Below are 14,690 nucleotides of genomic sequence, written 5' to 3' on the forward strand. Positions count from 1 at the left end.
ACAGTCTCACCGTCACTGTGTGACCCGCCCTGAAGTGCTGAACGCATGACGTAATCGACTGAGCGCGCGGGAGAGAAAGCTTTGCTGTCATCGCGCGAGAGTCCAATTCTATTCCCAGAAAAGTAATCCGTTGAGAGGGGACTAACACACTTTTCTGGAAGTTCGTGCGTAAGCCCAGGCTGTGTAAATGATTCAGCACAATATCCCGATGAGAGTGTGCTTGAGTCTGAGATTGCGCTAACACCAGCCAATCGTCCAGATAGTTCAACACACGGATGCCCCGGAGCTGCAACGGGGCCAGAGCTGCGTCCATGCATTTTGAGAACGTACGGGGAGCTAGCGCTAAGCCAAAGGGAAGAACGCGGTACTGATACGCTTTGCCCTCTAAAGCGAATCTGAGGAACTTCCGGTGTCTCTCAATGATCTGAATATGAAAATAAGTATCCTTCAGATCGATCATGACAAACCAGTCGTTTGGTTGAATCTGAGACAAAATAGACTTTACCGTCAACATCTTGAATTTGATCGACCTGAGTGCAAGATTCAGACGGCATAAATCCAGAATGGGTCGTAATCCGCCGTCCTTTTTTGGTACCACAAAATAACGACTGTAAAACCCTGACTCCATCTGAGAGGGGTGTACTTCTTCTATAGCCCCTTTGCTCAGTAGAGCTAACATTTCCTGTCTCAGCACCGCCATGTCCATCGGTTTCATCACCGTGGAGAGAATTCCGCGGAAAGGGGGCAGGCCTTTCCAAAACTGAATGGTGTATCCGTGACAAATTGTGCGTAACACCCGTTGAGAAATGCCGGGCAAGCGTTCCCACGCGGCCCGAAACAATATTAGCGGTTTCAAAATGTTAGTTTCCTGCAACGCTGTTGCACACATAGAGATGTCCGGGCACGAAAGACTCACGGTGTTCGTGCACAGGGGAAGTATATGCATAGCAGCCGTTGCATCTCGTTGTACGTAATCCTGAAACGTGTCCACGGCAGGAATTAGGCCAACAGATTGAGCATCGGGCTCTGCCGCTAGCGAAATAGCGGCGGCTGTGCGAGCCGTCATTACGGGCCGTTTGATGACGACCCTTTGAAGCGCTCCTCGAGCTCTGAAAACTGGATCGTGCAGAGTGTCTGAGGAAGCGATTGGTGTTACAGTTCGCTCCAATGCTGTTCGAGGCGCTGTTTGCGGCGAAACAGTCAGGGTTTGAGCGTGGGGACTGCAATGAGAGTGTTGGATGCGCGAAAGCGGTCCAACAGCGCTCTCTAGCGGAGGGCACAGTCCCTGGCAGGCAGCGAAAAAATCAGGAGCTGCTGTTCGGTGCCCGAGAACGAGAGGCATTGGCCGTCGAACTCAGGTTCAACCTTTTTCGTTGGCGTTGTTCAGCCGGTGTAACAACCCTATTGCCCCAATCCTTGCGAGGGGGCACCATAGGTGAAGGCTTTTCCCGAGAGGGCACTCGCTGGCGGTGAGAGGAGGTTGAGCGAGAACGCGCGGGTGCCTGACGGCGTTCAACCTCTCTGGGTCTGCGGGGAATCATCTGGCGGAAAGCGGCTGATTGCTGTTTCGCTGCTCTGAATTTCTCCACCACTGAAGTAACAGCCTCTCCAAACAAACCGTCCTTAGACACAGGGGCATCCATGAGGAAAGATTTATCCTTTTCCTTTATATCGGTGAGATTAAGCCAGAGGTGGCGCTCAACCATAATTAATCCAGCCATGGAACGGCCCACTGCTCGAGCAGTATGTTTGGTAGCACGAAGCGCCAAATCAGTTGCTCGCCGTAGTTCCTTAACCGCCTCAGGTGTAATGCCGTCCCCTTCGTCCAATCCTTTTAACAGCTCCGCTTGGTAGGCCTGAAGGACTGTTCTGTCGATTTGTGCTGCCTTGTCGAAAAATGCTACCTCCCATTAAAACCAATGGTAGCATAATTCGATAGCGAAAAGTGTTACCTATCAGATTTTGCTTCATGCATGATATTAATAAGGTGTGAGGCTTTATTAACATGTACACCTACCCCAACCCTAAACCTACCCTTACAGTATGATAAATACAGTGTTGGTAGCATAATCTGATAGGTAGCATTATTTGTCAGAACAAGGACCGCCATAGAATGAAGCGAAGCAGCCGCTTGGCCAGCGGCCATATAGGATTTTCCCACTAAACTAGACGTGACTCGACACGCCTTCGAGGGGAGGAGGGGGCGGGACTTCCACGCCGCGGCCGAATTAGGCGCAAGATGTTCGGCGAGAGTCTCTTCCACCGGCGGTATCGCTGTATAGCCATGGCCCGCCATGTCCGAAATGGTGGCGAAATCCGCAGCCGCAGCGTTCGTGATGCGCGCCGCAAACGGCTGTTTCCAGGACCTCAAAACCTCCTGGTGGAGATCCGGGAAAAAGGATAAAGGCCTCCGGGGCTGCGCAGGTGTCCGACTAGTTAGGAAACGGTCGTCCAGCTTCGAAGAAGGTTGGGCCTCGGCCTTCTCAACCTCCCATTCCAGCCCCAATGTACCCACTGCACGGGAAACCACATCTAACAGCTCACTGTAGGAGGGGGAAACACGCCTCTCCTGTCCACTAGGAGGGAGAGGGCTCATGTCGGCCGCGAAGTCCTCGGACCCCGAGGCCGCAGTGGAAAGAACGTCGTCATCATGACGGTCACAACCGAAGGAGATGGCACTACATGCCTCCGGTGTGGGCCGTAAATCCTCACAGGAAAAGACGACAGGTTCAAAAGTTTTTCTGTGTATTAGAGTAGGGGAGAGCGAGCGATGTGGAGAAAAATTTTCCATCGCTGAACTGTCCTCAAACTCCATGTCACACGTGTCACCCCAAGCTATCACCTCGTGCGGTGCCTCCGCAGTCGCAGAAGTGGTGTGGCGGGGGTTAGACACGGCGACATCGGAGAACACATCTACCCTAGAGCGAAGCACCCTGAGCCGCAGGCCATCGCAATGGGGGCATGAAGAAAGGCCGCTAAGCGCCTCCTGTGCGTGGTGTAAGCCTAGGCAAACTACGCACCTGTCATGAGTGTCCCCCTTAACGATGTACCTGGTACACAGGTCCTTGCACTTTTTGAAGCTCATCGCGTCTGCGGAGAGGAGTATACTGCTCGTAGATGATCGCTGAGAACGCGAGACAATAGGGCACAGAAGATTCGCTTCGTACTGAAGGAATGAAATCTGAGGTAAATGGCGCGCGGCACCAGGTATATATATGCTTACGCATGCTGGGCGGTGCCACGCGCTATTTGGCCAATAGGATTGGCGGGATGGTATAGGGCTTCAGACATTCGTCACACCGAAGGTGTTCCCATAAGTGGTGACGTCACCGCAGCATCGAAGTGACCTATGAAAGGGAAATACGTTTTCCTACTAAAACGTACACTCTCACATTGTCCCCTAACATTAATATCTACAAACACATCATGCATCAAATCCTGCCTAAAACCCCTGCCTCCCTTAAAACGTAATCAATATTCTACTCTGTGTCGCCATTTTGCCAACAACTTATCGTTTTGAGGTCTCGCGAGGTTCTGTGTGATTTGGACAACTTCAAGTTACGCCTCCTACTTCAAGTTACGCCCACTTCAAGTTACGCCCCCGTCTTGCAGTCTGCAGACGAACACGCTTGGCCTGACAGGGCGCGTACGAGAGAGAGCCCGGGCTGTGCGCGCGCACTCACAGTCTTCAAACAACACGTGCGCTTCTTGCTCTCTCCCTCCCTCGTGCATATTAACCAAAATCATTAGACACGATAGAAAAAGGGCGAAACACCCAAGTTTCACGCGCGCTCGTGCATTCACAGTCTTCAAACTACACAAGCGCTGTCTTGCTCTCTCTCTCGCTCTCTATAGAAGCAGATTAGTCTCAAATATAATTCACGCAAAAAACACGATTCACACATGCGTAGACAATTTCACATGCATGAAACCTAACTCACGTACACACAAAAAAAATTCACGTGCGTGAAAAAAAAATATATTCACAAAAAGCAATTCACAAGCACAAAATAAAATTATATATTTATAAAATACATTTCACAAATGCAAAAAACTATTTGTAGATATACAACTGTGCACAAAAACCTTTGAATGTTTAAAATGTACGAGTGTACGAATCGTCATTTACTACGAATCCACTCGGATTTGTGTGTGTGTGTTTTTGAGACTTTCCTGGCAGAGCTCTCTTCCCACAGTGGGTCTGTCGTACTCTTTAGCCAATCAGATGCGAGCTTACCATTCAACCAATCATATCATAAGCCACTGAGTGCATTCAAGGAGCACGATTCTGCGCACCTTTAGCGCAATATGGATTAATTCGTTTACACATTCAATCAAGACAGTTTTTCTAGTTAGAAAACTAGTTAGAAAAAAATACAGTTGTAACAGGACAGTTACAGTAATTATAAATTAAACTGCAATCAGGATAGTAAAAAGAAAGACCTGTAAAGACAAAAGTAACATTTTGAGAGTTGTGAAATTATAATTCTGAATAATCTTGTTTTATAAATTGATGTCTGTTAGGTCAGTGTGTACTTTCTTTACAGTAATACATTTTAAAACATGTAGCCTAGTCATTGTTAACCACTACGTTGAAGCAATGTAGTTCGATCAAGATAAACAACATCACATATTTAGAAATGTTGTTTAATTTGTAAATATATTGTCTGTACATTGTAATGCATCTTTCTCTTCTTATAATTTAGGAATATCTAAAGCAGTATATTCTTCAGCGACTTCACGATCGTTTAGTTCAGGGATTCCCAAAGTGTGGTGCGCGAGAGGAATAATGTAATGGCGGTCAGTTTTTTTTTTAAATGGGATTTTTCCATACAATAAAAAAACATGAACAGTAAACATTTCCTTTGTAATCGCTTTTATTTAAAAAAACCTATAATTTATTAATTTTCGATGGAAACGTAGAAGACAGATGCTGTCTTCAACGCACTGTTCTTCTTTTATGTGCTGCAGGCTAATATGCGTGCCAACTCGTTTCATTCATTCCATAATATATATTATAAATATGCTTAGCTGGCTGAAATCAGAGAAACTGTCAAGTCGGACATCTTATGATAAAGTTTTTAGTCAGGAGGAGAGGGGCCAAGAGAGAGTGAGGATTTGGAGGCAACAGAGACGAAGAGAATAGAGAAAGAAAATGAGCAAATAAAAAATCTTGAGGAAATCTCTCTCTCTCTGCAGGCTGAGCGACTTTTGCGCTGCACTCGAAAAGTTCCAGATGCATCCCCTTTCATTTTATTTTATGTTTGAGCCTATGCTCTTTGCAACTTAATTATGTTGTGGATCATGTGTAGGTTATTTATTGTCGCACTTGAAAAGTTTCGGATTGATCCTCGTTTATTTTTATTTTATCTATTTCGGAGCTTATTCTCTTTGTGATGTGGATCGTTTGTAACTTCATTGCAATTTAATTCAATGTACTGTCGTTCTAATTTCCATAAACGTTATGTTATGCAGCGGTTCCCAAACCTTTTTTCCTGTGCTCCCCCTTCTATGTCCCAACCATAGACTGTAAAAAAAGATGGACGACTCGCCTTCGCTCTCTTCCATTGGTCAAAACTGAAGCCGCCAGTGTCCCGATATGGCGCTGACATCTTGGACTTGCGCCTGTGCAGATAGCGATCTAGGGACAAGTTCTGCGCAGTAGCTATGCACAGTAGCAAGCAGGAAGTAAAGCCGCGAAATCAACGGCCCCGCCCCTGTGCCCCGCCCTCACTCTCCCTCGCAGAATGCACATACCGTAATCTGCACTGTTTTGGAAGTGGAGTCCTGCTCCTGTGAACTCTGTCTGCTCCGTTCCACTCTAATCTCATTAAAATAAGGTAAATACAATCTCCTCAGTCCTCCGAAGATCATGAAAAAAGCCTGTTGACGCTTCAGTGCCTCCTCGGCTCAGAGAGCTGTCAATCACAGCTGTCAATCACGACGTCACACCACCATTTTTAGAGCATTAAATAACTATCTAAAAAACAACTTATTTTAAAAACGAAAACTTGAATTTACATTAGCGTGATACAAACTACAGTAAATGACAAAAAACAGCTTCGGAAAAAAGATATTTGAAGGGTAATTTAATTGTTTAGTTGGTCTCGCGTCCCATTGAATTACATGGGGAGGCGGGGTTTATGACCTATACTAGGACCACTCACCAGGGGGCGATCGAGACGTCTTGGCTTCACTTTTCAGGGCTTGTGCGGCACGCTTGGTCCCAACCGGGTTGGCGCACCCCCAATCCCCACTTAAAAAAAAACGCAATAAAGCTGTCTTTTATCGCCATATAAAGAGTCATGAACAAAGAACATCAACAAAGTTTCAATATAATGCAACAAAGCACAAGCTTCCACTTTTAAGAGGACGAGTGACAGACACAGGCTCAGTAACAGAAAGCAAGGTTATTTTCAGCCATGTAAAAGAAACAATAGGCTAGGGCAATTAAATGACCATGGAGCTAGCAGCAGCATCATCTCAACCCGCGGCCCGTCACCAATTCAAATGCGTCCCACCATGCTGAACACAATTAATTTTTTTTTCAGTTTTACAATTATTATTATTTTTTACATTTATTTAAACATTTACTTAAGAAATATAAGCTATAGCCTAATGTTTTTTATGTTAAATTATTTTGTGTTTCATATATTATTTTCAGACATGATCAGACCTACTCACATAACATTAGTACGCATTTAACGAACACATACAAGCGCCCACTTTGGCAGAATTCAATCAACAGCCATTAGTTCGGTAAAATTGTGCATCATAATGGACAAATTTGTTTTTAAGGGAGAAAAAAAAGAAATGTGAAAAAGGCCAGCGAATGAACACGTATAAAAAATAATAGTCGCAGTATCAGTAGTGAAGGAGAGTGTTGGATTTTCGGTTTGCCCCGCATTTTACTTGAAGAAGTTCAGGCAAATGGGAACACCATATATTACATAGCATTCATCCTTAATTGAAGAAATGTGGCAAAACATCTCTGGAGAGAACCTTATATTATTAAATTCGAATGTGCTTTCCATAATTGATCAACATAGGCTACATTTGTGAATGCACATTTTCTGCAATGTCGCGTCAAGTCATGCTCCCGTGCGCGTCTTACAGACTGCATCTTAAGCCATATGTTAAACTTTCCGCGTCCGTGGGGAGACCGTTATGGACCGCTAGGTAGGCGTGACGTAATCATCGTCATGGGAGAGTGTGTGCGGAGGCTCTGAGAGGACGAACGCGTACCTCACATTTTTTTATGACCACACGGACAGGTGCGCATGGTCAGTAGGCTTCAAAAGCACAATTGCACATGTGAAGGCAGTGTGAAGAAGCCCATTGCTACTCGAACCTGTGCAATCCGCTTGCGCTTGGACTTGGACCATAGTGCGGCCCAGTGGAAAAAAAGGTTGAGAACGAGAATCACTATAACATATATAGTTACAAATTAAACAACGTTTCTAAATATCTGACGTTGTTTATCTTGATCGAACTACATTGTTTCAACGTAGTGGTTAACAATGACTAGGCTACATTTTTTAAAATGTATTACTGTAAGAAAGTACACACTGACCTAACAGACATCAATTTATAAAACAAGATTATTTAGAATTATAATTTCACAACTCTCAAAATGTTACTTTTGTCTTTACAGGTCTTTCTTTTTACTATCCTGATTGCAGTTTAATTTATAATTACTGTAACTGTCCTGTTACAACTGTATTTTTTTCTAACTAGTTTTCTAACTAGAAAAACTGTCTTGATTGAATGTGTAAACGATAAAATGTGTAAACTCAGACTTTTATGAAATAAACTAAACTCTTACCCGTGCTTCCCGTTCTTCATTTGCCATGCTGGATTACTGATGTAAAGGCTTAATTTCCATTCTAATTAATCCATATTGCGCTAAAGGTGCACAGAATCGTGCTCCTTGAATGCACTCAGTGGCTTATGATATGATTGGTTGAATGGTAAGCTCACATCTGATTGGCTAAAGAGTACGACAGACCCACTGTGGGAAGAGAGCTCTGCCAGGAAAGTCTCAAAAACACACACATACAAATCCGAGTGGATTCGTAGTAAATGACGATTCGTACATTCAGACACTCGTACATTTTAAACATTCAAAGGTTTTTGTGCACAGTTGTATATCTACAAATTGGTTTTTGCATTTGTGAAACGTATTTTATAAATATATAATTTTATTTTGCGCTTGTGAATTGCTTTTTGTGAATATTTTTTTTTTTCACGCAGGTGAATTTTTTTTGTGTGTACGTGAATTAGGTTACATGCATGTGAAATTGTCTACGCATGTGTGAATCGTGTTTTTTGCATGAATTATATTTGAGACTAATCTGCTTCCATAGCGCTCTCTCTCGCTCTCTCTCACTCTCCCTCCCTCGTGCATATTAACCAAAATCATTAGACACGATAGAAAAAGGGCGGAACGCCAAAGTTTCACATGGAGCATTCGGAGATTTTTTTTTCTACATGACAGACCGCTGGCTCCCACTGTTAATTTTTATTTTTTATTTTTTGGAAAAGCACTCTCTGTATTAGCTTAAAGCCCTAAAGTTTACATTGGTTACTGTATTCTTTCAATTGCTCTAAACAAGTATTTTGGGTGAACTTTTTTATTGAATGCTAGACATCAAGTTGTTGTTATTTTCATCTGAAAGAAGAACTATTTTTCAGTAAGCTAGGCCCTATGTGTTCAGTAAGCTTGTTTCAGTAAGCTATGTGTTTTCAAGGCTTCAAGGTTTTATTGAATGCTATCTCTGTACAAGTGCAAAGTAATGCATTCTTAGTCAGTCTTTTATTTTGTAATTTTAAGAGCAATAAACATATATTGCAATGTTAAGGAATTCATGTTTTTTTCATTCAGATATGTAAATCAAGATGTATAAATTGTTAGTAGTCAATTAATGGGGAGATAATCGAAATCAAATCGGTCTGGAAAAATTAATCGTTAGATTAATCGATGCATCGAAAAAAATAATCGCTAGATTAATCGTTTAAAAAATAATCGTTTATCCCAGCCCTAGTGGGAGAATACTTGTGGAGAAAGAACTGCTGGACAACACTGAGTATCACAATAAGCTGAATATGCATATGCCAGCCTCAGTTGTGGATAAATGCTTCATAAAGTGAAAAAATTTTTTTGATCTGTAGGAAAAATGGACAGTATATTGAGGTAGCAAACAGGATACAGAATTGTAAATAAAAAATTAAAAATAAAAAGAATGCAATTTAAATAATTGCCTAATGTTAAAAACCATGAAATGCCAGCTGTAGACGTTTGTATTTAATTTATAGAGACTTTTTGAAGTTTGAAGTAAGTAAAGTGTTTTCAGAATGCATTTCAAGTCTCTTATGCTCATCAAAAATGTGATGTCAAAGCTGAATTTTCAGCATCATTACTCCAGTCTTTAGTGTAACATATCCTTCAGAAATCATTCTAATATACTGATTGGCTGCTCAGGAAACGTTGATGAAAATAGTAGAGCTGTTTCCTTGTGTGTGTGTGTGTGTGGAAACTTTGTTTGTTTGTTTATTTAGGATTATTTGATTCATTTATTTGAAATAGAAATCTTTTGTAACAATGCAAACCTAATTTATTTTAAAAAAATAGATACTGACCACAAGCTTTTATATGGTAGGCTAGTGTAGCCCATATGCATGTATGTAATAATGAATATTTTGCCCATCTTCTGACAACTAATTTGGCCTTGGTTATAGCTACTGCAGTATTGGCAAAGTGGCATAATTCATCCCACATGAACCAAAATCAGGAAGAGCAGTGAACAAGAAAAGGACTATTAAGAGGGAGAAGTGGTCTTTCGAACAAAACAACGTCAAGAAATCCACACTGTAATATTGCACCGATATATTAAGGACTAGTCCTTATCGAGGACATACTAATAAAATCAAGCTAATCCCGCTTTAGATCAAAAATCGCACACTGCTTTGATCCCCTGGCCTGCTCGTACACTTTTTCTTTTACTGTCTATGGTACACTCCCAGGCAAGCCCGCACGGCGCACTATCCTGAATTACTTGCACACGGACACGCCCACCGTTTGCCGCGCGTACGCACGCGCACTGAGCGGTGTGCCATTTCCTGGATTCCTTGACAGGCCGAAATCAGGGAGCGAGGAGAGCCGTCGGAGTGAATTCGTGTCGACTGTCCAGAGTCCGCGAATTCAAGTCCGTCCAACAGGTGAACATCCGAGAGCGAACATCCTTACGAACATCTCCACCAGAAGCGGAGCATCAGTTCAGGTAAATGAAGCCCGTGTCATGCCTTTCTCCGACAGCAGGGAGCGAACTCAACCGGCATCTGGAGCAAGGCCTTCCTGATCCTCAAATGTAACCACAAACATTTCTGTAACTTCACTCGCGTTATTACAATGTTCACGGATGTATAAGCTACTACAGACCTTTATCTTGAAACCCGGAATATATTTTTTAGCTTTCTGCGTAATTTTACTTGAATTTGATCTGTTTTTCGCGTTAGCTATCGGCTAATACAGCAGGCAGGCAGCTCGCGAACAGAAGCCTGTGGCATTAGATATTGATCTTCTGCCTCACCACGCCCAAAATCGGGAACTGACAGCCGTTACCAGGTTTTGCCGGTTGAACAGGCAACTTTTGCTTTAGTAAGTTATATAAGTACAAAATAAAAACAGTGCAGATTTATTCGGAGACTTGGACTAATGTATGTGATTTAGCCCCGGCTTGCCAGTTTTTCAGTGCTGGTTTTCATCGTTTTTGACACTCAAGAAGCCATTCACAAATACATCCACGATTGCAAATTATTTATTATTAAACTCAAAATAAGCAGTTCAGTAAACATGTAATTAATGTCGATAAACTTGCGTTTCCAAATACATTTTGTCCAGTTAGTTTCTATATGTGTTTTCTGCAAAGAAAATAGTTAAAAAAGAAGCCAAAACAGCAAGCTTTGCGTGTCACCAATCAAAACCGGACTGGATCAGTCTGCAGGAGTGGAGAGGACCTCCTAGTGTTTGAAATAACTCCTGCACTTTTCCCAGCTGCATTACATGCATTACATGTATTCACAGTGTTGTTATACTAAATTCCTAATTTTTTATGTCTCTTTGGATAAACCCATCTGCTTAATGAATAAATGTAAATATCGAGACTGCTTGAATAGAAGTTAAGTATAATTGAAGTTATAATATTACTACCATATCAATCAATCAAACATGATTGTGTTTCATTTCAGGCAGAGCTGCAACTTATTTGAAGACAATGTCACTCCACCAGTTTTTGTTGGAACCAATTACATGCCATGCGTGGAACCGGGACCGGACTCGTAAGAAAGAGTTTCACTGTCATTTATTCGTAGATGGTGCCTGAAACCATGATTTTATCATTTCTGAACCAATGCCTCATCTCATGCAATGTTTTTCAATTACAGAAATTGCTATCAGTCCAAATAATCACGAGGTCCATATATACAAGAAAAGTGGGAATCAGTGGGTGAAATCTCACGAGTTAAAAGAACACAATGGACACATCACGGGTAAAAACTCCCTGTAAACTGAATTTCAAACATGAATGTTACATTTTTTAAAGTGTGACTCCACCCCAAAATGAGATTTTTGTTATTAATCACTTTCCCCCATGTCATTCCAAACCCATAAAAGCTTTGTTCATCTTCGGAGCACAATTTAAGATATTTTGGATGAAAACTGTGATGCTTGAGACCGTCCCATAGACTGCCAAGTAAGTTACACTGTCAAGGTCCAGAAAAGTATGAAAGTCATTATCAGAATAGTCCATCTGCCATCAGTGGTTCAACTGTAACATTATGAAACAACGAGAATACTCTTTGTAAGCGAAGAAAACAAAAATAACGACTTTATTCAACAATTCTTTTGTCAACAGTCTCCTCTGTGTCTCTTCATATCACTGTATGATCTTCTGTATCAGCCGCGCCACAAGGATGCACTGTTTTCTTTCAAATCAAAACTAAATATGCGTAGAAACAGTGCATCCTTGTGGCGCGGCTGATATTGTTGAATAAACTCGTTCTTTTTGTTTTCTTCGCTTACAAACAGTATTCTCGTCGCTTCATAACATTGCGGTTAAACCACTGATGGCAGATGGACTTTTCTGACAATGTCTTTCATACTTTTCTGGACCTTGACAGTGTAACTTACTCTGCAGTCTATGTGACCATCTCAAGCCTCCCGGTTTTCATCCAGAATATCTTAAATTGTGTTCCGAAGACGAACAAAGCTTTTATGGGTTTGGAACGACATTTTGGGATGGAGTATCCCTTTCAATTCCTCACATTATGTTGAAACAGACAGTTGACCATTATTATTGTTTTTTTGTTTTTGTTGTTGTTCTCCAGGCATTGATTGGGCTCCTAAAAGTGATCGTATTGTGACCTGTGGAGCTGACCGTAATGCTTATGTATGGAGTCAAAAGGACGGCGTGTGGAAACCCACCCTCGTTATTCTCAGGATCAACCGCGCTGCCACGTTTGTGAAATGGTCTCCGCTGGAGAACAAGTTTGCAGTGGGGAGCGGAGCGCGACTCATATCCGTTTGCTACTTTGAGTCTGAAAATGATTGGTAGGGCACAGCTGATATGTTGGACTACACTGATTGATTTATCTCTCAGTTCTTGTCACTTTATATATAATTATTATTTTTTAGGTGGGTTAGTAAACACATCAAGAAGCCCATCCGTTCAACTGTCCTCAGTTTAGACTGGCATCCAAATAATGTGCTTCTGGCAGCTGGGTCATGTGACTTCAAATGCAGGTGATTCTGCATATTAAATCTGGTTAACCCTTCCATGTAAATGTCAGTGGTACTGAAAAACTTTGTTAACGCTCTGAATCATATTTGCATGTTTGTTTCTTAGGGTATTCTCTGCGTACATCAAGGAGGTGGATGAGAAACCAGCTCCAACCCCATGGGGGTCCAAGATGCCCTTTGGGCAGGTGATGGCAGAGTTTGGCGGGGCAGGAAGTGGAGGATGGGTTCACAGCGTCTGTTTCTCAGCCAGTGGGAACAAACTGGCTTGGGTCAGCCATGACAGCACCGTCACTGTAGTGGACCCCACAATAAGCTCAACGTGAGTATTGGAAATGGTTGGTGTGTATTTAGGAAAAAAAACTGCTTATGATTTGTGGATGGACACTTTTTGTAATCCATCATGCTCGTTAATGACTAATAGCACACTTCTGTTTTGCAGGCCAAGTCAGCTGAAGACAGAATACCTTGCCCTTCTGAGTGTGACTTTTGTTTCTGAAAACAACATTGTGGCAGCAGTAAGAAGCTTTTTTTTCATTGGTTGAAACATGTTTTTTGTGCCATACTTTAGAGGTGATTGCCTTTTTTTTTCGTCAGGGTCACGATTGCTGTCCTATGCTGTTCAGTTTTGATGATGGTGGAACCTTGACCTTCATATCCAAGTTGGACATTCCAAAGCAGAGCATCCAGCGCAACATTTCTGCCATGGAGCGCTTCCGCAACATGGACAAGAGGGCCACCACTGAGGACCGCAACAGCACCCTAGAAACTCTACATCAGAACAGCATCACGTAGGGCAAATTATATATATAAATTTTGTGGAAATTTTTTTTTCCCCCAAAATAAACTAATTCAGTCAAACAAAAATGACAGTAAAGACATTTACAATGTTGCAAAATATTTCTATTTCAAATAAATGCAGTTCTTTTGAACTTACTGTATATCAGAAAATCCTGAAAAAAATGTATTATGGTTTCCACAAAAATATATTAAGCAGCACAACACTGATGTTGATAATAAGAAATGTTACTTAAGCTGCAAATTGGCATATTTAAATGATTTCTGAAGGATCATGTGACACTGAAGACTGGAGTAATGATGCTGAAAATTCAGCTTTGTTATCAGAATAAATTACTTCAGTTTCACAATGTTACTGTTTTTTACTTTAAAGTTAAAATAAATGCAGCCTTTGTGACCGTAAGAGACTTTTTTGAAAAAGATTTAAATTCTTACTGACCCCTAACTTTGTAAATAAATGATCATGTTTATTATTGTAATTGTGCACAATTATTTATAATTTGTAATTTCAACTTTGCAGCCAAGTGTCTATATATGAAGGAGACAAAAGAGATTGTCGCAAATTCTGCACTACAGGGATTGACGGAGCAATGACCATATGGGATTTCAAAGTTTGTATTTAATTCTTTCGAAACTATGCCAAACATCAACTTACTTCTGTTTTATCCCTTGAGTCTCAGATAACCAGAATTATGACCTTGTTTACTTAATTCTTTCCACAGACCTTAGAGTCTTCAATCCAAGGCCTGCGGATCATGTAAAACTCACACGAACTAGCATGACACAGCACAAGCAATGCAGCTTGAAGACTAACAAGGAGATTTCCGATAACACTTCTGAAAGTAAAAAAAGAAAGAAAAAAGAAACACAGAGCAATGGTATGACCTGATATGACACTCTTAAAAACTGAAAAACACTAATGGAAAAAGGGGTCAGGAACTTGTTTTCTTTTTTTTTGTTTTTTGTTTTTAGGAAAAAAAAAAGCCAAAGCTGGCACCCCAGCAGTGTGTGATGTTTGATCAAAATGTACTGGGTCTCCAGGGGAACCGGAGAGGTGTTAAATTAAAAGGAGAATTTTATGTAAATGGTCTGCTAGAAA

General features: G+C 41.6%; 1 protein-coding gene across 1 annotated transcript; it reads left to right on the forward strand.

The window, feature by feature from the left end:
• Window positions 1–10,102: 10,102 nt before the first annotated feature.
• Window positions 10,103–14,555, forward strand: LOC132149363 (actin-related protein 2/3 complex subunit 1A-like). Its single transcript, XM_059558539.1, has 10 exons — window positions 10,103–10,280; window positions 11,248–11,337; window positions 11,443–11,547; window positions 12,385–12,607; window positions 12,692–12,799; window positions 12,903–13,115; window positions 13,236–13,311; window positions 13,391–13,584; window positions 14,112–14,202; window positions 14,314–14,555. Exons 2-10 carry the CDS (start codon window positions 11,274–11,276, stop codon window positions 14,350–14,352), a joined length of 1,113 nt encoding a protein of 370 aa, XP_059414522.1. The 5' UTR covers window positions 10,103–10,280; window positions 11,248–11,273; the 3' UTR covers window positions 14,353–14,555.
• The last annotated feature ends 135 nt before the right edge of the window (window positions 14,556–14,690 follow it).

The sequence above is a fragment of the Carassius carassius genome, chromosome 9, assembly GCF_963082965.1.
Source record: "Carassius carassius chromosome 9, fCarCar2.1, whole genome shotgun sequence".
Taxonomy (NCBI): Eukaryota; Metazoa; Chordata; class Actinopteri; order Cypriniformes; family Cyprinidae; genus Carassius; species Carassius carassius.